This window comes from Pinus tabuliformis, chromosome 6 (genome assembly GCF_031772625.1).
Source record: "Pinus tabuliformis cultivar Carrire ecotype Pingquan chromosome 6, CPIR1, whole genome shotgun sequence".
NCBI classification, from domain to species: domain Eukaryota; kingdom Viridiplantae; phylum Streptophyta; class Pinopsida; order Pinales; family Pinaceae; genus Pinus; species Pinus tabuliformis.
In genome coordinates, this window is record NC_142292.1 from 1,923,863,522 (window position 1) to 1,923,889,617 (window position 26,096).

Here is a 26,096-nt window from a genome sequence, read left to right on the forward strand (position 1 = left end):
ATTGAACCTTGTTGAACAATGAATAACACTTTTCTTTCCACCATTGGATACAACCCATTTGGTCGAAGGATATAGTAGTTTGATATCGTTAACAAACTCTTACAAAAATAAAAAGAATAATATCATGTACACAATGCATAAGAAATTTACCTTATAGAACCTTTATCTCTAAGAAAATTAAGAAATTTACCATGAAAACCTTATTTGGAAAAACCAACAAACTTGAAGTGATACCACTTTCTCATTTTATTAATAAAACAATATTTAAGAATTCATAACCATGTTTAATTTTAATCTACTAACTTACATTATAAAATATTAAATATAATACCATGGGTCCAAAACCATCCATTCAAAAAAAAACATTTCTCTAATAACCTTTGTTGATCCCCTACACCCCAATTAAGAAGCAATGATCCCTAAACCCCATGACACTCTCAAGATGCACATTAATAATGGTCCTTAAACCCCATGATCATATAGGAATACACATTACACTTTAGTGTAAAGATTAATTATGTTTATAGACATTTTTATTTCAAAATAGACCTTCAAGAATTTTAATTTAATTATCGATAATTATTTAGTGGATGGTAGAGATTTAATCTCCATGGAATATCGCTGAATACTCATAGTAGTATTCACATATCAAGGATTAATATTTATCTCCAAGTTAGTTATGCTCTTCTAATAAATTTATCTCTAATTAATTAATTAAGAAAAATGTCATATCAATATGTGTCATATTGGGCATGTAATATTGATAAACCATGGTACTCACTCATGATATTGTAACCAAAGCTATTTAGAAGTTAAGAATTTCCATGAAAGAGCTCACTTATCATTTAGTCAACTGAATTAAATTTTATAATATTTTTAATATGGGCAATGTGAGATATGTCATGGAGTAAGTATTTTGATACTTATCATTAATGTTTATATTAATAATTTAATTTATATAAAATTTCATTATTAATAAAAATACACATAATTTAACTAAGAAAATTAAAAAAAGTACCATAATTTTTTTTATTAAAAACCAATTTAAAGTAATACCACTTTCTCATTTTATTAATAAAACTATATTTAGAAATTCATCACATCATTTAATCTTAATATACTAACTTGAATGATAAAAATATTAAACATAAAACCATAATTTCACATCGATAACCCAATTGTGTCACATTCTTTCAAAACCATAAATGATAAAAACAAATTGTCTCAAGAACTTTGTTAGTGCCCTATTACCTAATTGAGAAGCAATGGCCCCTAAACCCTATGACAACTCTATGCCACAGTGAAGATGTAAGTTTTTTTTTAAGGGTGCTACATTTATAGGAAAATCTAGGTAGATCAACTTGAAGGGATCTACACGCCATCCAAATTAGCAAGGCCTAACTCCAAGGACATCGAGGAGATTTGACCCCGTGACCTTTCGATATACAAGGTATTTAGCAAAATGAACTTGACTAAGTGAGCTATCCCTTGGGGGCGAAGATGGAAGTTAGTGATGGTTTTTAAACCCTATGACCATGATGCATTCATGCTATTTATTCCTTTAGATTGATTGATTTCCAACCTTGTCCTGAGGATGAACCACATTAATTGGTTCGAAACATCGACCAAATCCTAACAATGTGATTAATCCAAAGGACTTATGTCTACATTATGGATCACAAAAGTGTTAGATCTAACAATATTACATATGCTATATTTAAAAATAAATAAATAAATATTTCAAATAACATAAATTTATAATTTTAAAGTGTAAACTTATTATTATTATTAATTAGAATATAGACTTAAAGAAATAAGAAAATTAAGAAATTTATCATGAAAACTTATTTGAAAAATCAACAAACTTAAAGTGATATCACTACTCTCCAATTTAGTATGGGTAGGTGTAATATAAATGCTCTCCAATCCAATATGATAGAGATGTTGTAATGTTGTATCTTACTAAACATTTTGACTAAGTCAAATTACATAAAAATAAAAATAAAATAAAAAATAAAAAATTATAATTATCAATAAAATATTTTGACTCGCTCAAATTACTTTTAAAAATAATAATAATTATTATAGTTAATATATTTAAAAAATAATGATTATAATTATAATTAATAATTAAACCAATCTAGATTAATCTTTAACTGCCCATTTTCTTGAAATGCAAACCTCTTTTAAAGTAAAAAGAGATTTGATTTTTTTAAACACTCTTAATCTATAATTAAACTAAATTTAAACTAATTTTAATAAAATAATATTTAAAAATTCATAAAATAATCTAATCAATAAAAATAAACCAATAATTTCTAAATCACCCCTAAATAATAAAAAAAAATATTTCAAAAACTTTTTCATTGCCTTACACCTCAATTGTTCCAAACCTCTTTTAAAATGAAAAAATAATTATTTTTTCTAAACAATCAATAACCCATAATTAAACTAATATTAATAAGTAAATATTTAAAATTATTTAATCGACAAAAATAAATTATAAAATATTAAATTTAACCAATAAGTTCATAATCACCCCCCTTAAACAATAAAAAAAAAAGTTTCAAAAGCTTTGTTATACCCTACACCCCAATTGAGAAGCAATGGTCCCTAAACCATATGACAGTGTCAAGATGCACATTAATGATGGACATTAAACTCCATGATCATATGAAAATACACATTATAGTTTAATGTTAAAAAATATATTTTCCTACCTTAAAAAAATAAAAATAAATAACACAAACCTATAACCGTAAAATCTCATTACTAACCATAAATACAACAACTTTAATACATATCATTAAAATTCTATGATGTTCCAAATTTTATACATCATCCTTAAAAATATATCTATTTTTAAATGAATTCAAACATTTATATACATCATCCTTAAAATAAACCTGTCCAATTTTAAATGACTTCAAACATTTGAAAAGGGATCAAAATTGCAACGAACATTTAAAATAAATCGAAATTCCGGATTGTTGAGAACTTTGACATCTTATGTCACGAAATTCAACATAGAAAAGGCGAAGTTCACAAACCAAGTGGTGGTGGGTGTGAGCCTTAATTCTTACACAAACCAAGTGTGGACATAACGTCATCAAGCGCCCCCGCAATTGGTGGCTCCTCCGCCCTAAAATGGACCAATTTCTTTTGCATTTAAACTCAATATGAAAAAACCAATTTAAACTAATAATAAAACCTGTGACCACCACCCTCCCCACCTCATTACAGTTCATGTGGCCAAAGTCAACTCTTGGGAGCAGAGCCGCCCCCTTCAAGATTCTTCCCTACCGAAACCATGAGCGGCAGCAGCTTCTTAAGCCCTGTGGCGCCCAACTACCTGCAAGATTTTCGAATGGCAGGGAAGGAGTGACACAAAATGGAAGGAAACGTAAGCAGCAGCAGCGGTGGCGCAAGGCCCAACAGTAACAACAGTAGCAAAAACTCTCACAATCTCGGTATCAACAGGCAGAGCAGCAAGATCGGAAAACCCCTCAAGCGGAGCAGTAGCGGCGTTATTCAGCAGCAGCAACAACAAGCGGGCAAGCAACCTCCGCCTCCTCCTGTCTATAACATCAATAAGAAAGACTTCCGGGACGTGGTGCAGCGGCTTACTGGCTCGCCGCTGCCGGAGCCCTACCAGCCCCCTCCTCCGCCTCCACCACCGCCTCCGCCCTCGGCCGTCGCCCCCAAGCCTCCCAATTCCCGCCTGCAGAAAATTCGCCCTCCGCCTTTGGATGGCCTCAACCCGCCGCCGTTCCACAGAGGCGGAGCAGCAGCAGCAGCAGGGGGACCAGGGCCGGCGCTCATGAATTCGCCATACTTTCCCCCCCTGCCGCCGCTCACACCGGGCGACGTCTGGGCCAACGGCGCCATGGAATCGCCCGTGTCCCTCTATATGCGATATCTTCAACAGACCACTCCCAATCCCTTTCCTCGCCCGCCTCCGGTAGCCGGATCACCTGGCGGTTCACAACGCCCGCCTCTGCCCTACCCTTCTCCGCGTCCGCCGCCTGTTTTCCCTTCCCCGACCGGGCAGTTCCTTCTTCCCTCGCCGCTCCCCTCGCCCGGTTCGTTCACGCCGCTCCCTTCGCCTGGTTCATTTACCCCGCTTCCGTCTCCTGGTTCCTTCCCGCTTCCGTCTCCTGGCTCCTTCCCGCCGCTACCCTCGCCGGGGTCATACATGCCGCTGCCTTCGCCCAATTCGATGAATTTCTTTTCTCATTCTCCATCAGGACAGTTTGGCTTCCCCGGCGGAGCACCGTTCTTGCCTCCGTCTCCTGGCCTCACTTTCCCCCCTTTATCTCCTGCCGGGCGGTTTCCTGCGGTTAGCCCTAGGTGGCGAGATTCGTCAATGGGGGATTTTTCGTTCTCAGAGAGAGATCGCCGTTTGTAATTATAATAATCTAGACAAATCAAATACCTCGAGGTACCAATCTCAATATTATGTATTAGGTTTTTTCTCAGAGATATAGCAATTCCTAGAGCAATCAATCTCAATTTTATGTTTTCATGTTAATTAAGTTATTTCTGTTTTGAGAGATATCAAATTGTGCATGTTTGTGTTTTTGGAGTGAGACTGCTTCTTATTGTTGAGTACCCTACATTTTGGATGAAAAATTTGGTCCAGTCTCACTTTAAAAACTATGGACACTGGCAATTTCATTAGCTGCAAAAGACTAAATTGTTAAGATATTAAATGCCTTGAAGTATCAATGTTTTCGTCTTAATAAAACCTGTTGGGATGAAAGATATCAATCTGTCCATAGACTTGTGGGGTGAGACTGCTTCAATTTTTTGAGTTTCCAACGTTTGGGTAAAACCCATGAAGATAGTTGGATGCAGTCTCACTCTGAAGAACTATGGGCAATTTTATTAGCCTTGATAGTCTAAATGATAAGATATTGAATTCCTTGAAGTATCAGCCTCAGTGTTGTGTTATTGTGTGAATTATGCAGGGTGAAAATATGTTAAATCCTTCGAGGTACCAATTTCAATGGTGGCCCGGGCTGTAGAATGACCTCAAAAGGTTCAATCGTTGCGTGGTACCTGAAAACCCCAATTTAAGGCCATCGCTAAACGCCCATGGATCATGGCTAAAGTGTGGCCACCCGTGTAAACATGTAAGCACATCTTGGAATATGAAGCAGGTTTTTCCTCTGTAAAATGCCGAGGGAAAAGATAACAAAAGTCTGATGGAGATGAGGCCACTGAGGGGCGCAAGCTGAGATCAAATCCTCTTCTTTACACAGAGCATTAAGCCCTGTAAGATGACATTTCGAACATGGAGATAATTGTGCAGAACTGATTCTTTTTGCCAAGTGTAGATTAGCTGGTTTTTATTTGGATTTTCAGATAAGTACACTGTAATTTATTCTTTGAGAAAAAGAAGTTATAAAATTCATATGCTTCTTTTTGGTGAAACCTGTAGTCATTGATATGGTTTAGATGGCTACTGGTATTAACTTTAGTTCTATCAAGTAAAGTTTGTCATTGATATGGTTTAGATGGCTACTGGTATTAACTTTAGTTCTATCAAGTAAAGTTTGTGTCAATTGAATCTTTCATTTGTTCATGGGCTTTAGAAAATGTAATAATTAAATAGGGACCTGTAAGCTGTTAGCATAGTTGCCATTTAATAGATTCAGTGCTTTTTATATGCTTTTGCAGATATGTACTGTAAATTGTAATGTATTCTTTGAGAAAAATAAGTTATAATGTTTGACATGCATCTTTTTGGCAGCAGCTGTGGTCATTGATCTGTTTTAGATGTTACTGGTATTAACTTTAGTTCTAGTTCTATAAGACAAGTTTGTGTTACTAAAATCTATCATTTGCTCATGGGCTTCAAAGAAAGTAACATCTAATCAGAGGCCCGTAAACTGTAAGCATTGTTGCCATATATGATTCGAAGTCTTTACAATTTGGCACAGATTCAATCTAGAAAAAATTATTAAAGTATATGCATCAACATTAATAGGAGACGATATACAAATTACACAAAATGTTTGGAAACCGTTCTTTCCTTCTCTAAAATGTCACTCCTGCATTATAAAGTCCCTAACCTAGTCTTTTGCAGCTTGTATTTACAAATGCCTATGCTAGTTTGTATTTGTAGTTTAAATGGATAAATGTGATTTGTAGTTGGAATGTCCCTTCTTTTAACATGTTAGGATTTCTGTGAATCCAAGTCTAGGAGAAATTGGCCTAATCAAATTCCTCGTCGAAGCTTTGGACAGAAAGGCCGCCTTCAGTTGAAATCTCCTATTATGTCTGGAAGCAGAATCTTTAATAAAAAAATTGGAAATTGAGAGAGTCTGCGTGCTTTCATAATAGCAATGAAAACTAGGAAATTGAGGATCTCCTTATGTTTTACGCAGCTTGCATTATTTTTGGATGGTAACTTCACATCAAAAGGCATTTGGAATAACAGTAGTTGGCTTTTTACTGAAAATGGAAAGTGTCCTTTAAATTTGCTCTTTATTTTGGGTTCTTTTGGTTGGGTATCAAGTTTCTTCGCACAATGATTTTTGGGAAGCTTTATCTAAATAATGAGATTGTTGTCTTGACCTTTGTATGTTCTGCAAGATATTTCCCATTTTAGGAATATTGTACAAGTTTCCTAAACTGTTATTTTAGGAATAAAAAGGGCTTTTTTTGGTTGTGTATCAAGTTTCTGCTCACAATGGTTTTTGGTAAGCTTTATTTAAACAATGAGATTGTTGTCCTAGCTTTTGTATGTTCCAATGAGATTGTTGTCCTAGCTTTTTGTATGTTCCTTTGGTTCTGCAATAAATTTTCCATTTTTAGGAATAATTCAATAATGTACAAGCTTGATTAAACTGTTATTTTAAGATTAGAAAAGGAAGCAGCACATCAATGTTATGTATTTCAACACGGTCATGTTGCAGAAAAGTTTAATTCCTGCATATAGGCTTATTAGAAGCAGATGTTTACTGTTATTAGAGGCAGAGCTTCTGCCTTTTGGGTATATCTGGACCTTGTTCCATGGTGATGGATAAATTAGTTTTATTACAATTATTCTTTGGTGTACTTGATTTTCAGCACCTGACAGTATTCATAGTCGAGTTCATATATATATTTTTTGTCAAAGTTCTATAAAATTGCTATTGTATGGCGAATAATTGAAATTATTGAACTGGATATCCATTTTGTTAATTTCTACGTTTTGCCTTTGTGCAGTTTTTCAAACAGGATGTTTGTCCAAAACTGTAGTTATTGAACTAGATATCCATTTATTATTTCTATGTTTTGCTGACATCTGGAGATTGGGGAGTTTTAGAATGGCTCGAGAGATCGCAAAAAAAAAAAAAAAAACTACTAATACTTTAATTGATCTGCAAAATGTGAGGCTTGGACATTGATTTTCTTGGGGTTCAATTACTTGTTCCATCCTGGTCTGCATATTTCTAACAGAATTGGTGTCTTATAACTGAAATAATTGAACTGGATGACCATCTTGTTAAATCTTATGGTTTGCCGAGGTTTGAGTTCTGGAAAATGTGAGGCAGCTTATATACTTGAGTTTTAATTGATGTGCAAAATGGAAGCCTCTTCTGTTGTATTTATACAACGCAGTGTTTGAAGTTTACACCAGGCTTTCAGAAATTGATTTCTCTGGAATTATTGAAGTTTTGGACCTTTTCGTGGACAATTTTTCCAAATTGAAAACAAAAATTTGCCATCCTAACATATTATGGAAGTTGTTGAAATTGCATGGCGATTGGTATTTTCCAGGACGGAGAAGAAAGGCAGATGGGATAAAAGGTGGCCCATTTCCAGCGAGGATAGCATGGTATATCCCACAAGCACCTCGGAAAGTCTTGGGACATCTCGGGTATGGCAAACTATCGATCTCCTACATCGACACCTTGAGACATTTCAGACGTTTCCCCTCCTGGGGATGGAGGGTTGCAGGAACTGCAGAGGACATTTCCCTACGGAATACCGATTAACGCAGCTACACGTTGTGGCTATGATATTGCTAACAGTGCATAAATTCTCGTAGATAAATGCGTTTATGTAAATTCTCGTAGATAAATGTCTTTCACAAAAAGGATTATTTTGGCAACATTTCTCCCCAGATATGAGAATCATAGATTGTGCTGGACATAAATATTCAATGGCTATTGGGCAGATGGCCTGACACTAAACTGATAAGGATGATAGAAAAATAGCATGGCCTTTGCAAGTGTCCCAATCATGAATCTCAAAAAGGTCCAGATTTTTTTCCAATCATGAATCTCAAAAAGGTCTGCACTCTTTTCCAATCCTGAATCACTAAAAGGTCCAAACTTTTTACCGATGGGTGTATTAGTAAGTTCCTTTCTGAATTGGGGCATGGGAGTGCTTCCTAGCTGTTATAAGAAGAGTCACAAAATAATTATAGATCATGAAGGGCGGTGACCACACGTGATAGCCCCCCCTCGTTTTAGAAGCAACGAAACCCCCCTCGTTTTAGAAGCAACGAAAAGTTTGAAGGGCTGTTTCGACTTCAATTTTAAGATTATCTACATGTTCTAAAAATGTCAGTCCCGGCTAAGAGCCGCGGAATTGAAATTTCTACCATCAGACAGATGCCTATCAACATGAGATGTACCACACACTTTTGCCTGCTTGTTGGATATCATTCATTTTGTATCCAAAAAGAACTCTTTCCCAAACGGTAAGGGGCAGCAATGGGAATACCATACACGGCAGCTGTCTATACCCTAAAAGCTCTGGTAACTTTGCAGTTCTACATAACATACTAAACTGTTTCCAGAGTTGGGACTTGGGAAAATCTCTTTCATGTAATTCTAATTTTAGTCCCATTTACAAGGAAAACGAAAACACTGCCATTTTTTAAATGTGGAATTCTTACTGCAAGTCATCCTCTGGTGTGGCTTGGATTAAACATTCTTCAAGTTTTTGCTTTGGATGAAACATTGAATGCTCACTTAATTTTGAATGGGCGAATTCTTTAAAAGCAGTGGATCGTGAGGCTTATGAGTGCTACACAATGTTGAATACTGTATGAAGGTAGGGTGATTATAAGGTTTATTTATGCAGCTATGGAAATGTTGAATGTTTAATTCAAAGAATGTATTATCTTGAAGCTCACCAGCGAGATCTGGGATCATACCATTGTAGGTTGGTTGGTCAATGCTCTCTTCTTTTAAGCGGGGGGTGCAAAGTTTTAAAATTGAAGTTCATAAATGTTATGCTCTTAATTTGCAAGACGACATCAAAATACCAAATATGCGAAGAAATATATCCAGAACATAGAATAATGAGAAATAACAAGAAGTATTTTATTATTTAGAAAGCAATGTTCACTTGCCTTTTCAAGGGGGCAACTTCCAATAGAGCAGGGCTCGGTTACAAAATAAGACATGATGCTCCTCGAGGGGAGTCTCTATCCTTTATATAGAATTCATACATGCAATACCATGGTTCTTATTAATACCATCTATCTAATATCATGACCAATTTGCAACTAATTGTGGTCCCTTCATTAAAGGCGGGTTAACCACTTACAATTATTAGTATGGGCTTTATTGACTCTTTACTTAACTATAACTATGACTCGATCCTATTACATAAATAGGGGGGTTAGGGTGGTACCCTAACATGCCCTCCCCCATAAGAATGGCCTTGTCATCAAGGTTGAAGTTGCAGAAACTGCTGAAAAATAGTGGTTGGTTCCCAGGTTGCATCTTTCAGAGAGGAGAGGTGTCTTTCCACTCGATGAGGACTTCCTTGATCATGTGGCGACGCAGTTGCCTTTCGCCTGTAGACTAGTTTGAAGCCAAATTTACTCTTTTTCATCCAATTCAGGTAGACTAGTTTGAATTTTGCAATTGTTCCCAATCACTTTCTTGAGGCACGAGACATGAAAAATTGGATGGATTTTTGCAGTGGGTGGCAAAGCTAGCTTGTAGGCAACTTCTCCAATGCGCTGAAGTACTTGATACAGTCCGTAGAATTTTGAAGATAGTTTCTCACAACCCTTGTCTTTGAGTGATGTTTGCTTATATGGTTGCAGCCTTAAAAATATTTGATCTCCTTCTTGAAATTGGCATTCTGAGCGATGTTGATCTACCTGTTGCTTCATGCGGTTTTGAGCTTGATGAAGATTCTCTCTAAGGTCGGCCAGCATGGTTGTGCGGTTCTATAGGAGTTGATACACTGCTTGTACCTTTGAGCATCCCTTGATATAAGAAGTAGGGGAAGGAGGAAGTTGACCATAAACTGCGTCATATGGAGTCATTTTGGTGGTGGCATGATGGTGTTATACCACCATTCAGCTAGAGGTAACCACTGTACCCAGAGATGTTGCTTTTCTAAAGTAAAACACCTAAGGTATGTTTCCAGACATTTGTTCACTGCTTCAGTTTGACCATCAGTTTATGGATGATAGGAAGTATTGAGTTGTAGTTGGGTACCTTGTAGTCGGAAGAGTTCCTGCCAAAAGTTATGATGAAGACCGGGTCACGATCAGACACAATGGAAATGGGCATGCCATGCAATTTGAAGATCTGATCCATAAAAGATTGAGCGACCAAAGTCGGTGTAAAAGAGTGGGGTAAGGCGCAAAAATGAGCATACTTAGAAAATCTGTCCACAACCACCATGATGACTGACTTGTTTCTTGACTTTGCAAGCCCGTAATGAAATCCATAGAAGCCTCCGTCCAGATTGAGGCCGAGATGGGCAATGGTTGTAATGTGCCTGGGGATTTCACTGTTTCTCCTTTGTGGCGCTGACAAATGTCACATTCAGCTACAAAAGTAAGAATGTCCTTTTTCATGCTTGTCCAAAAAAAAGATCTTCAAGTGCGAGCATACGTCTTTTGAAAGCCTGAATGTCCTGCAGTGGGCGATGAGTGCAACTTCGCCAAAATGCGGCTTTTGAGGGTGGATGTTGGTGATATTACGACTTTGTTCTTGTAGCGAAGAATCTCATCCTGCCATGAGTAGCCCGCTGTGGAATTTGGATCCGCCTGCAATTGATTAATGAGTTGGAAGAGCTAGGGATGTAAAAACCATTCCTTGTGAACCTCTTCAATCCATTCTACAATGGGAAGAGAAATTGCGAGTAGGGTACTTTCCTCCTCAAATTGGAGGGATAACGCATCTGCTACAATAATTTCGCGCCATTTCTTGTAAATTATCTCATAATCATATCCCAGCGTTTTGGCGAGCCATTTATTTTGTTGTGGTGAGGATAGGCATTGCTCCAAAAAATATTTAATGCTTTGATGGTCTGTGCGGATTTGGAAACGGTGCCCCAATAAGTATGTGTCAGGCCAGGGTAACTCCAACAATTTATGAGTGCAATACTGAATTGATTATTTCACATTAGATAACTATTATTTATATACACAAGAAACGGATCAGTTCATCTTCTAGATGACTGTCCGGCTTCACCTCATCCGTTTCGGATTAGGTGTCAACATTCCCCCCCTTAATCTGAAGGGATGTTGGTGAGTCCAAGCATCGTTCTGAATCTTTCAAGCTTTTCTCTTCCAAGCGCTTTGGTGAAGATGTCTGCAATTTGTTCGTTTGTGGAACAATGACGGAGATGGATTGTTTTGGCCTCAACATGATGTCTGATCAGATGATATTTAGTATTGATGTGCTTAGTACGATCATGGAACTTTGGATTCTTGGCCAACTTTATTGCAGATGTGTTATCAATCATGAGTGGAGTAGATTGTATTTGTTTTACTTGCAAATCTTCAAGAATTTTCCTGAGCCACACAATTTCTTTCGTTGCTTCAGCTGCTGCCACGTATTCTGCTTCTGTTGTGGAATCTGCTGGTACTGATTGTTTGCGTGATCTCTAGGAGACAGCTCCCGATCCAAGACTCATAGCATATCCTGAAGTAGATACCCCAGTTTCTTTGTCTCCATCGAAGTCTGAATCAGAGTATCCAATCAAGTTGAAGTCGTCCACCTGTGAATACTTGATTCCAAGGTTTTGAGTTCCCTTCAAGTACCTTAGAACTCTTTTTGCAGCAGACCAATGTCTCTCACAAGGCTTTTGCATAAACCTGGAGAGGATTCCAACAGCAAATGAAATGTCTGGTCTGGTAGTAGTGAGGTAGATGAGACTTCCTACAAGCTGTCTATACCTTGTTGCATCCTCAAATTCCTTTCCTTCAGTAGATGTGAGCTTCAAGTTTTGTTCCATTGGAGTAGAAAGGGGATTGCACTCTGTCATGCCAAATCTGTATAACAAATCTCCAATGTATTTCTTTTGAGAAAGAAATATGGACTTTGGATGTTGGGTTATCCCAAATCAGTCATTTCAAAAAATTTTCCTAATTCTTTCTTTATGGATGCAATATAACTTTCATTGTTCCCTGTCATTAAAAGATCATCTACATATACCACAAGATATACAACTGTTTTGCCAACTTTCTTGACAAATAAAGTTGCATCATCAAGATCAAAATGTTTGAAGTTGAGTTTCAGAAGATGCTCAGTTAGTTTTTCATACCAGGGTCGTGGTGCTTGTTTGAGGCCATACAAGGACTTCACAAGTTTGCATACTTTGTGTTCATGTCCTTTCACAGCAAATCCTTCAGGCTGGGACATAAAAACATTCTCTTTTAGATCTCCATTCAAGAATGCAGTTTTTACATCCATTTGATGGACTTTCCAACCGTTCTGAGCAGCTAGTGCAAAGAGTGTCTGGATGGTGGCCCATTTTGCTGTGGGAGCAAAAGTTTCCTCGTAATCGACCCCTTCTTTCTGTGCAAAACCTTTTGCCACAAGCCTAGCTTTGTGCTTGTCAAGTGAGCCATCAACTTTGTACTTGTTCTTGTAGACCCACTTGCAGCGAATTGGTTTGGTTCCAAATGGAGGATCAACCAGCTTCCAAGTGCCATTCTTTATGAGGGCATCATACTCCTTCTGCATCGCTTCTTTCCATTCATCATAAGAAGCAGCTTCTTTGAAGGAAGTTGGTTCAAAATCTGTAGACAAGTTCAATTCACAATCATAAGTAACATCCATATCAACAGGTGAATTAGAGTTATCTACATCACCTCCATCTTGTCGATTTGAATTTCGGGTTCCTGTTTTTCCAATTTCATCAGGATGAACACTTTCAAGTGTCTTTGTCAGCCACTTTGGGGGACCTTTCTGAGATGGTCCACGCTGTTCTGTTGATTGAGTTGGGTCTGAATCAAGATTGAGTCTCCCAATTCTATCAATTACATCACTTAAAGCATCATCCGTTGTTGGAGTGTCATGCAGGGGAGATTGTTCTTCAGAAGAAGATTCCACATGTTGATCTAGTATAGGAATCCCCCCTTCAAGATGTGGAATCTGATTATCAAACTCTTGGAATGATTTTGGTTTTGTGAATCTATCCAAGCGATCAAGTTGCCGCTCAACAACACTGTCAGATTTGGATGATTCAAGAAAAATGACATCTCTAGATAAAACAAACTTTTTATTTACTTCATCATAAAGGCGGTATGCTTTAGATGTGTTTGAATACCCCAGGAAGATACACTTACGACTTCTTGCACCAAGTTTGTTTCTATGTACCTTTGGTATTAAAGCATAACAGGTGGAACCAAATATCCTGAGATGTTTTACCGAAGGAACATGTCCATACCACAATTCATAAGGAGTCTTGTTTCTTATAGTACTAGATGGACATCTATTCTTTATATGTGCAGCACATAGAACAGCATCAGCCCAAAACATTGTCTTTACATTTTTGAAGAAAAGCATGGATCGTACCATATTCAAAATTGTTCTGTTCATTCTTTCAGCTACACCATTCTGTTGAGGATTATAAGGCACAGTTGTTTGATGTTTAATCCCATGTTGGCGAAGATAGTGTTCAAATTCATTTGATGTATATTCTTTTCCATTATCAGTGCGAATAGACCCAATATGAGATTGTGCATCATTTTCAATCCACTTATGAAAATTCTTAAATGTTTGAAAAGCATCAGATTTGTTCTTCAATAAGTAAACCCAACACATTCTGGTGTAATCATCAATAAATGTCATGATATATTTATTTCCATTTGCAGAAGGAACAGGCATTGGACCACATAAATCTGAATGAATAAGTTCAAGCTTCCTATGTGCTCTTGAATGTGAATCATGAAAACACTGTTTGCTATGCTTTCCTAGAATGCAAGCATCACATTGTTTATGTTTTCTAGGAATTGTAGGCAAACCAACAACACCATTTTTCTTCAACAAGCGGAGACTATCATAGTTTAAATGTCCAAATCTAGCATGCCATAATAAACTTGATGGAAGTGCACCTTCTTCATGATGAGAAATATATGAGAAATGTTGTGCATGAGCAGAGGTTCCTTGCAGTTTAAGGAGTCTTTCTTCTTCTATACCCCTCATGACAAGTGAGTGGTCAGATGCCTTTCTTACCTCAAGCTTGCCATCAAACATGTGAATGGAGTGACCTTGCTGGCGGATGTGGACCAGGGACAGCAAGTTTCTCTTCAGCTGTGGGAGATATAGAACATGATCCAGAAGAAAGTCTGGAAGACCAGGCAGTTTAAGCCTGATTGTGCCAAGCCCTGATGGCTTGATTTTTGACTGATCTGCAAAGTATACTGCTCCATCAACATTGTTAGTGAAATCTTCAAAGAAATCTCTCCTATGAGTCATATGACAGGTTGCTCCTGAATCAAGCAACCAGTCATTTTTCGAAGAAGCAAGTGAAGCATTAAACAAATCTTCATTTACTCCAATATTACATTGTGCCTCAATATAGTGAGCGGATTCAGGTGCTTTACCTTTGTCTGTGTCATCAGTTTTACCTTTCTGCTGGTTTCTTCTCTGCTCAACCTTGTCCCATGGTAGCTTGCATGTAGAAGCATCATGTGATCCATTTCGTTTGCAGCGAATGCAATGCAGATCTGCCTTTTCTGCTTGAGAATGTCTGCCCCCCCTGCCTCTGAAGTATCTTCCTCTTCCTCTTCGTCCACCTCTTCCTCTTGCAGAATCTTGAGCAGGATGCTTTTCTTTGTGAGCAAGGCAAACAGTCTCTTCAGAAGATTCAGGGACTGTTTTCTTTCCAAAGGCTTTCTCTCTTTCAGCAAACTTTTTCACAAGAGAGTCAAAGGTTATATCTTTAAGGTTTCCATTTGCTTGTAAAGACTCAAGATAATTGGAGTAAGTAGGATAGAGTGCTTTGAGAAAGGCAATAAGAGAGATATCCAGCTCAACTTTAGTGGATTTTATATCATGCATTATAGACTTTATTTCAGATGCAAGAGCAAGAGGATCATTATTTTTCAGTTCAAGAGTGAAGAGTTTAATCATGAGCTGAACAACTTCAAGTGCAGAATGTGTATCATAGAGTTCTTTCAGCTTTTGTAAAGCTTCAAAGGCAGTGGAATAGCAGGAAATATGACGACTTACTTCCTCATTGACAGATGCTGCGATCAATGCAAAGGCTTTGCTGTTCTTGTTTTCCCAAATGGCGAGTTCTTTGTCTGATGTGGGCTGCACAAGGTCTCTGTCTTCTTCTCCGACACACACACCTTTCCACAGCGCATTGTAGATAAGGGTGTGTTTTACCATCCGGGACCATTCAGAATAGTTCTCTTTGCCAGTGAGAACTATTCCGACCATAGAAATGATTGAATGCATTCTGTAAAAAAAATATCTCTGCCAAAAAACACTTCTGTTGAGAGAGAAAAAAAATCCTTATATGATAGCCTTATGCATTCTCCATATATATATATCACTGCTCATATATATATTATTGTTCAACAAAACTAGGGTGGTCACTGCTTACATATATCAATATCTTCAACAAAAAAATAGCGCTCACATATATATGAATGCTTACATATATGACTGCTGAACAGAAAAAAGGGCGCTCACTGCTTACAACTGTTCATATATCACTGTTCAATAAAAATGGGGCTCATATACAAATCACTTCTCACATATATCAATGTATATCACTGTTTTAAAAAAGGAGCGCTATATATATGTATATCACTGTTTTGAAAGGGCGCACATATATATCACCGCTTTGAACAAACAATAAGCAGCCTCTATCAATAGCATTCTTTTTACAAACAATACGCAACCTCTATCAATAACATTCTTTTTACAAACAATACGCAGCCACCAGCGTAATTTTGAGAACCCGTGGGCGCCAGAACTGCACAACGGTTTGAGAACCCTTGCACTGTGGTAAAAATATGTGGAGCAGTCAAACAGAATGCAGCGAATACCTCAGTTATCAAAAAGGCAGTCACCATATGTCATGCAGCGAAAAAAACGCAGTCACCATACCATTCGAACACAAACAGTTTAAATGCACCAGGGCACGACCCATTCAACGCATAATTCATAACACAACACACTTTCCTGGATGCGCACCAGATGAGATGGCGGCCTTCAATGTTGAGAGGCAATGCGTTTCAATGGATATTTGATGGTGTATTTGAATGAGATGGCAGCGTTAAAATGGCGTAGAATATAAATTTCAATATCGCTTGTCATATCCTCCTTAAAACATTCAAACAGTTTTGTGTTCAACGAATGTATGAAAACGACCCTCGGCATAGCACTTGGGAAAGGGTACCCCCATTTGAAACACGATTTCTACCATAAACACACTCAACCATAAACGCAGACTTCAAAACGTTAAAGGCATAACATTAAAGGCAGCGAATGCAATGTTTCAGGCCAGGTCTTCAATACGCAGATTTCATTAACAACGGCAGTCATTAATTCATAAACGCAGTCATCTATTCAGGCCTCAATACATGAAACGCAGGTCTCAATACCTTGCAAAAAAAGCAGGTCACAACATCATCACCTTCTCTTCTTTGAACGGTCCTCAACGCAGCGTATGCAGCGATGTCATAAGGGATGTCAGGCTGGTGCGCCAGGGAGCAGAGGTTTCATGAGGCAGCAGAGGAGTTACACTATTTTAGGGACTGGGACCTGGGCTCTGATACCATGTCAGGCCAGGGTAACTCCAGCAATTTGTGAGTGCAATACTGAACTGATTATTTCACATTAGATAACTATTATTTATATACACAAGAAACGGATCAGTTCATCTTCTAGATGACTGTCCGGCTTCACCTCATCCGTTTCGGATTAGGTGTCAACAGTATGGTCGCTAGGTATTTACTACATGTAAGATGGCCATCATTTCCTTCTCATAGGTAGATTGTCCCAGATTCTTCCCACTTAGTTGTTGGCTCGTGAAAGCCAAGGGTCGACCTTCCTGCATTAAGACTGCCCCAATACCCATACCCGAAGCATCACATTCTATCACAAAAGATTTGGTGAAGTCGGGTAGTGCTAAGACTGGAGTGGAACACATGGCATGTTTGAGAGCTGTAAAGCCCTGTTGTGCTTCATCATTCCAGAGGAATGAATTTTTCTTGAGGAGTTGAGTGAGGGGCTTAGCAATGCGACCATAATTGTGGACAAATTTGCGATATTAGCCTGTGAGACCCAAAAATCCTTTCAGGCTCTTCAAGGTCTTAGGTTGAGGCCACTCTTGCATTGCCTGGATCTTTTTGGGGTCCACCCTGACACCTTCACGCCCCACAATGTGGCCCAAATACTCAACTTCTTCCATGCCAAAAGAACGTTTGGACATCTTGACAAATAATTTATGCTTGTGGAGCAGTTGCAAGAGCAGATCTACATGCTGAAGATGTGCGGCCTAGGTGCGACTGTAAATGAGGATGTCATCAAAGAAAACCAGGACAAATTTTTTGAGATATGGTTTGAGCAGGTGGTTCATAAGGCTCTGAAAAGTGGATGGGGCATTACAAAGATCGAATGGTATGACCAGGAACTCATAATGGCCTTCATGAGTTCGAAAAGCAGTGTTTGGAATGTCTACTTCTTTCATGCGAATTTGGTGGTAGCTTGAGCGAAGGTCGAGCTTAGTAAAGAATTGAGCCCCATTTAGTTCATCCAGCAAATCATCGACAACCGGGATGGGAAATTTATCTTTCACTGTCAACTTATTAAGGGCTCTGAACTCTAGACACATACGCCATTCCCCATCTTTCTTGAGCACCATGGCCACCGGCGATGAATAAGGACTAACGCTGGGACGAATGACCCCTGCCTCCAAGAGTTTCTTGATTATTTTTTCTATTTCATTTTTTTGGGCAAATGGATATCTATATGGGCGCACATTTGGTGGTTCAGCGTCTGGGACCAAAGTAATGCTATGATCATGTTCCCCTCTCCAGGGTGGAAGCTCATGAGGTTTGTCAAATACTGGCAGATGGTTGTTTAAGATCTGTTGCATCTCAAAATGAATATGAAGATAATTGGTTTCGAAGGCTTGGATGGCATTAAATTGAGCTATAACTCCATGGTGGCCCATTTTTAACAATTTTTCCATCTGATGTGAGCTGATGATAGAGGGACCTCCCGCTTGGAGTCCGCAGAAGGTATGTGTGTGGTTGTTCTGCTTAAAGCTCATATATAACTCCTGGAAATCCATTGTGATTGGGCCAAGTGTGTGAAGCCATTCAACGCCGAGGACAATATCGCACCCTCCCATGTGTATGGCAAACACGTGGGTCTTTAACTGATAATCCCCCATTTTAAGTTTGGCATTTTCACAGGGGCTTTCACATTTCATTGTTCCCCCATCAGAAATTTGGACCTGGAATTTAGAAACTGCTCGGACAAAACAATGCACTGCTTCCGCGACTCTTTGATGGATAAAATTATGTGTACTTCTACTATCAATCAAGACTACTATTGGGCGATGTTTAATAACACCTTTGATTTTGAGAGTTTGAGGGGAAGAAATCCCTGCCAAAGCATGCAGCGAGATAACTGGTTCTTCAGGGACATTGTTCTGTTGGTTGTCTTCTTCTTCCTCCTTTGGTTCCTCAAGTGGTGGGGCTTCCTTCGATGGACTGTGATCAGTAGCATCAATTTGAAAGAATTTGGGCTCCTTGCATTTATGCCTAGGGGAGTATTTCTCATCACAGTAGTAACATAAGCCTTGCTTTCTTCTTTCTGCCATTTCCGCTGGTGACACCTTTTGAACCTTGAGTGTTTGGTTAGTGCTTTGAGACTGTGGGGGGCAACCCTTGGTGATGAAATTTGGGTGATTGGACTGGGCCACTAACGCACGTTCGATTTCACGAGTTATCCTGCAAGCATCCAACCATGAGCTAGGGTGGTGCAGTGGAACGTGGGCTTGTATGGCTTCTTTGAGACTACTAACAAAACATTCAACGTAAAACTCATCGTGTAGATCTCCAGTGCGGAAAGCTAAGGCTTCAAACGCTGCAATATATTCATTCACTGTTCCTGTCTGTCGGCGTTGAGTGAGACGACCCAAAAAGTCAGGGACCTGGTCAAAGCGATCCATAAGAGCTTTTTTCAATGTCTCTCACGTCAAGAGCCTTCCATAGCAACGTTGATGCCATTGCCACCATTGCCATCTTTTATTGTCCAAGTACATGATACCCACACTAAGCTGAGTCGCATTATCGAGGATGTAATTTAGATTGAAATATTGCTCCATTTGTGCTATCCATGCGGCCGGGTGAGAGCCATCAAATTTGTACATGTTCAGCTTGGGTGGTCGCGGATGGGATTGTTGGCGGGTGCCCCAGAGGTGAAGCGACTGGCTAGAGTCACCCTCACTGTTTTCATTGCCAATATATGCGTCCTTGCGTGCCTCCACCTTGCCCTTAGAGAGTGTTGTATTTAAGTTCTGCATCAACGACATGAGCTCGTTCAATGTTGTTTCAAGTTTGTCGATTTTCTCATTCGCCATAGCTTGAGCTCTAGTTTCTACCACGCACTGATCCAATGTACCGAAATTTTGGGACCGTCGGAATTTTTTGGCTCTAACAATTGAATGTTACCACCTTGCTCAGCCTGTCGTCCTGACTCTAATGGGCTAAGTCTTTAGTAAGTGCCCCGGGGAATCATAGAGTTTTTTTTTTTTTCGTTGTTATTACTTTGAACGAAGTTTTACTCCTTGCTTAGGAATACTACGTTGGTCGAATCCCAGAAATGTCAATGCTGCCAAAAGTCTTGCGAAAATCATGCCCAGCTATAGGAACCCACACAACTCCTCAAATTTGGATGGTAGAACTGATTGCTGTTGCTGCGACCAAACCCCACTTGCGAGATCTGATCTGGCGTGATCCAGAGATAAAGAAGGGAACTATGGTCTCCAGGAGTGTCAGGTGCTACAGATTGCAATATACAGAAGGGTCTGACAGTAGTACTCAGCCCAATTTTTCAAGGCACTAACCAAGGAGGATCAACCGTACAACTCGACTACTCTATCATACGCGCAAGTAATCTCTTCGAGCGCTGTTCTCAGTGTACTGTAGTAGCAAGATCGCTGACGGTTTATCTATGGCAAGGTTTCAAGGGAGCTAGGGGGCTTCCGATATACCCAGACAGTACTTGGAAGACAATGCGTGCGCGGTTCTGTCTAATGCGCTACTACTCGAAGGGGTACCCATAGGGGTTACAAAAGAGTCCAACAAGCGTGACCACCTCTTGTATTTCTTGCGTGCATGCCTCCCCAAATCCGTAGGTTTATGCGCTCAACAACAGATCCCATGGTTTAAAGACGACGAAATACTTCTCTAGCCAAAAACAAATTGCTAAAAATTGGAGATTTCACCGGCCCTGGGACCTGGCTCTGATACCACTTGTTATGCTCTTAACCTGTAAGACGATACCAGAATACCAAATATGCGAAGAAATATACCCAGAACATAGAACAATGAGAAATAACAACAAGTATTTTATTATTCAGAAAACAATGTTCACTTGTTTCTTCGAGGGGGCAACCTCTAATAGAGCAGAGCTCGATTACAAAATAAGAGACGATGCTTCTCGAGGGGAGTCTCTATCTTTTATATAAAATTCATACATGCGATACCATGGTTCTTATTAATACTATCTATCTAATAACATGACCCATTTGCAACTAACTGTGGTCCCTTCATTAAATGCGGGTTAACCACTTACAATTATTAATATGGGTTTTATTGACTCTTTATTTAACTATAACCATGACTCGATCTTATTACATAAATAAGAGAGGGTTAGAGTGAGACCCTAATAATAAATGAGATGAATGAGACTTTCCTCTGTGTTTAGAAAAATCTTCCAAACCAATTCGATAAATGTATGAAAAGTTTAACTCGGAGGCGAGTGGTTTCGAAAAAAGCATGAAAAGTTTAGTTTGGAGTCAAGCGTTATAACTCTTTACAGTTGAAAAGTTTTTAGCTATTTGAAAACAAAAAAACCCTAGCTGCAGACTTTAGATAGCATTTTAAATTGATACACTGTTTCGAAAGCCATGATGCCGGTGGAAAAAGTAGACTTTCTGACTTTCTGCTGCGCCGAGAGGAATTTTCCATATTTATTCCATAAGTATAAAAAGTTTCGTTTGGATCCAGCTGGACCTCCCGTTTCAGCTTTTGACTTTACAATGAGAAAGGCATCTATGTCAAGGAAAAAGTAAAGGTTATCGATTATGTACTACACGAAATTTAGGTTATCGATTATGTACTACACGAAATTTTTGTTCGAAGGCGAAATGGTGTAAAAGTCAAAAAAATTATTTGTTGTGCAGCCAGAGGAATGTGATGTGAAAGTCTTGTTCGCATTATGCTTGACTACTGGTTTACTTTAGAGAAAGACTTTTTTGGCGAAAATTACATGGAATAACATTTGTCGACGTGTTTCGAACCAACTAGTGTGGTTCATCGTCAGTACAAGTTGAAGAAACAGACCAAGCTTTCAAGGCAACAAGATGAAAGTGATATGACGGTGAAAGGTTAAAGGATATTATTTATCATGTTGGCACATGAGAAATGTGTGGTATCTCCAAAGCATTCTTTGGAGATGAAATTGAGCAGCAGCCTGACGCTGTCCCCTTCTGCAGTTAGTCTGATCTCAAAAAGTGCCTATCAACATTTCTTTTGTTGGTTGGGCTGTGGCTTGATGGTAAACTGGTGGGAGTTAACTTTAATTGGTCAGGTGTTTTCATATGCTCTTATCCACTTGAGAATCCCGTGTGATACCTCCCGGGAGATTGACCCCACTGTGGCCCAAAGAAAGATTGCTTCATTTTTTTCATGGATGTTAAAAAATGCCAGTGGCCTAAATTTTCAGGTGGGAAGTTTTTTCGGACCTTATCATTGTCTTATAGGGACCCTTTATCACTTAGCCTGAGATATACCCGGTGAATGGCATTGGACTTGTACGAGTCTTTCCGTGGCAAGGATGACTGCATTTGAAGACTCAGAATTTGCGTAATTGCAGAGATCCGAATGCACCAGTAGCTCTAAATATGATTGAGGCGCAGGCCCTACAAATATGTTTAAATGTCAAATACACATTTTACAGCCAAAATGCACAGATAATTCAAATATTCATCAAAACACATTAGTGATTTACTTTTTAATTTTTTAACTCTAGGTTCTAGGTTTTGTATATAGTCTTGGTTAGCTCTAATGTTGTGTGGAAAAAGGAAAGGATATGTTTAATAGTGGGATGAATGCTGTGTAAGAAATCAATAAGATTGTGTAATATTTGATTAAGCTTGATAGTGTAACCTCACTATTGTCTCCCGCTTTTAACTTTTACTAATAAAATTTGAACACGAGGTAACTATTATTTCCGGCTTTTAACCTTTAATTATTTATGCAGTGGCCTGGATTATTTATCAATTAATTATTTATGCAATGGCCTGGATTATTTATCAATTATTGTTAGAATGCCGTACAAGAATGGGCTTTTGTATTACAGATTTTCATTTAGTTTAGCCTCATGTTGAAACAGAATACACGTGACTACATGAAAACAATGTGCAAGAGCAAATGAATTGCCTGTCGCTATGGACATTTACTAGATTTCTGATTACTCAACCTCATACGGCCTTTTGAAAATGATTGGGTCATTCAAGTAATGCTCCCAATTCTGCCACCACAGAAGAATTTGTTAGAATCTCATGCTAGCCACAGAATGGTTATTGCATGGTGTATATATATATATATATATATGTGGTTCTATTCCACTGGTTTTGCTTTTGTATTTAAAGAGCGCACATTATTCAGCACCTAACACTATCTAATGTCTCATGCTAATATATTGGGTTTTGATTTTTAGTTGGAAAACTTTTTGCCAAACATAATTAATTCCATGTTTATTATGTCTTCATAATTAATAAGAAAGGAGAAAATATTTACAGTGCCATGTTATTTGGAGCAGTGTCTCCTGTGTACTCAGACGAAATTAATTTTTATGTAGTGTTTTCTGTGAGGATTTTTGATAAATATTAAGCAATATGCAGTAAGCCTATCGTTGATTTATGGTCTTTTCATTCTGTCTATTGAATATCAGATTACAAAATTAAAAAACGGTAAGCCAATCATTTACTTACTACATAATAATTAATATTTACCATTTATCTTCACTTATAATTACATGTTTACTAATAATGATAAATTGCACATTTCTATTCTATCACAATTTGTTTGTTTACAATCGCATCACCTTATGTGTAACCGGATTTTTTTTCCTTTGCCAACCAACGCACCATCACATAGGCTTTGGATGATTGCGCCGCCGAGAGACGCTGCTTTACTGTTTACTTGGGAAGAGATGTAAAGGTATTGGATATATCGTAAGAAAGTTTGAATTTCAACCTTTTTTAAATATTTTATTTCAATTTAATTTCATAATATTTTTTAAATTAAATATGGTGGAGATATAGTGGTATAAAATAATGATTCTATAACTATATTTAAATTTAATTAATAGGCACATAAAAATTTAAAACTTACAATGAACTTACAATATAACAAGATTCATAACCATGGATATTCACCTTCATTTTACCATGGATATTATTAATTTATAAACAAGCTTTGTTACAATATCATAGGCCAATACTAAGACTTATCAATACCACATGCTCAACAACCATAACTCATTTTAAAATCAAAATAATTTTTAAGTATTTTATTTTGACTAAATTTTATAACATTTTTTAAATTAAATCTAAAAACAAAAAAATGTTTGGAGGAGATTTAGTGGTATAAAATAATGCTTTTGTAACCATCTTTAAATTTAATTAATAAGCACATGAAAATTTAATACTTGCAATAAACTTACAATATAAGGAGATTCCTGGATATTCACCCCATTTTATTATGAATATTATTACCTTGTAAATAGGTTTTGTGACGATACCATGGGCCAAGCCAATACCATCTTATTAGTATCACATGTCCAAAAACCATAACTCATTTCAAAATAAAAAATATTTATAATTTTTTTGGTTTTATTTTATAACATTTTAAAATTAAATCTAAAAGTAGAAAGGTAGATGTTGTAATGTCTCTTAAATCTTTTGATTTGGTCAAATTACATAAAACAAAAAATAAAATAAAGTAAAATAATAATAAAACTAGCGGGGGTCCATCTTAACTCGGGGTCTACCAAGTGTGATCCATCTTAACTCGGGGTCAACTCGGGGTCTACAAAGGGTGATCCATCTTAACTTGGAATTAACTCGGGGTCTACAAAGCATGATCCATTTTAACTTGGGGTGATCCATCTTAATTTGGGGTCTACCAAGCTTGATCCATATTAACTAGGGGTTAACTCGGGGTCCATGGGTCTACCAAGCGTCGAGAGGGATCAAAATCTTAACCCCAGATCTACTAAGGGCAGAGAGAGATCAAAATCTTAACTCAAGATCTATCAAACTCTGAGAGCGATCAAAATCTCAACTCAAGATCTACCAATTGTAAACCTCTTTTAGAGTAAAAAAGATTTGATTCCACCTCTTTTAGAGTAAAAATGATTCGATCCCACCCAAACCTCTTTTAGAGTAAAAAAAATTTTGATCCTTCTCACAACCTGATAGATCCAAAATTAAAATAAATCTAAAATAATTATATTTCAATTAAAAAATAATTAATATTGAGATTAATTTATTTTATAAAATATATTACAGTATGTGTAAAATATTATGATATTTTTAATTTAATTTTTTAATTTATTTGTATCTGCAATAAAAACAATGCCATATACTTAATAATATAGCCCAATATAAAACTATTCCAATTATTACATTTGTGATACATGAAAGAATCAAACCCATGCCATAAAAGTATAAAACCATCCCCATTGTCACATTCGAAAAAGGTTCTGCATGACACAGCAAAAGCCCTGGTCTAACAAGTACGAGTGACCAGACTTTCAGACAATATATATTAATATGGATATGGATACTCTGGTGGTTGTTGGCAGATATGATGGAGAAATAGTTCTCACATTATAAATCACATGAAACTTGATATGGTTACTCTGGTGGTGGTTGGCAGATATGATGGAGAAATGGATTTCATATTATAAAACACATGAAATTTGTTCATGCAAGGAAAAAATATTATACCCGTATCTCACTTGTACCGCAGATCATTATAAAGTCAAATTTGGATATAGTCACTGCCTTTAATTAACTTCAGTCCTGGAATTCGACGTTCCACGGAACTCAAAATATTTTTTTCAAAATGTCATTTTGAGATTAGGACTTTTAAATTATAAAATTATTTGTCTAAATTTATTGTATCTAATTTTTATATATATATTTTTTAATTTATGGAAATTAAGATCCTAGTGTATAAGTTAATTTATAGGTGACACTTATTTCTTAGTCTATAAATTTATTAATGCTATGTTTATTATTAAATCATCAGATTTTGTTTTAATTGTTGTATGCATGATTATATATATATATATATATTTGTTGTTCTATTTCACTGATTTTGCTTTTGTATTTAAAGAGCGCACATTATTCAGCACATAGCACCATTTAATGTGTCACGCTAATATATTGGGTTTTGTTTTTTACTAGGAAAACTTTTTGCCAAATATAATTAATTCCATGTTTATTATGTATTCATAATTAAGAAAGGAGAAAATATTTACAGTGCCATGTTATTTTACACATGGTGTATCTGGAGCAGTATCACTTATGTATTTAGAGGAAATATTGCTGTAAGATAATTTTTATGCAGC

At 37.4% G+C, this 26,096-nt stretch overlaps 1 protein-coding gene across 1 annotated transcript; it reads left to right on the forward strand.

Moving 5' to 3' along the window:
- Positions 1-3,181: 3,181 nt before the first annotated feature.
- LOC149266880 (uncharacterized) lies at positions 3,182-5,416 on the forward strand. The gene is made up of 2 exons (XM_089431158.1): positions 3,182-4,441; positions 4,971-5,416. The coding sequence occupies exon 1, from the start codon at positions 3,392-3,394 to the stop codon at positions 4,406-4,408; it is 1,017 nt and encodes a 338-aa protein (XP_089287284.1). The 5' UTR covers positions 3,182-3,391; the 3' UTR covers positions 4,409-4,441; positions 4,971-5,416.
- The last annotated feature ends 20,680 nt before the right edge of the window (positions 5,417-26,096 follow it).

Excerpts from the sequence above, each read along its gene's own strand:
- LOC149266880 (XM_089431158.1), top strand. The coding sequence starts at position 3,392 with ATGGAAGGAAACGTAAGCAGCAGCAGCGGTGGCGCAAGGCCCAACAGT.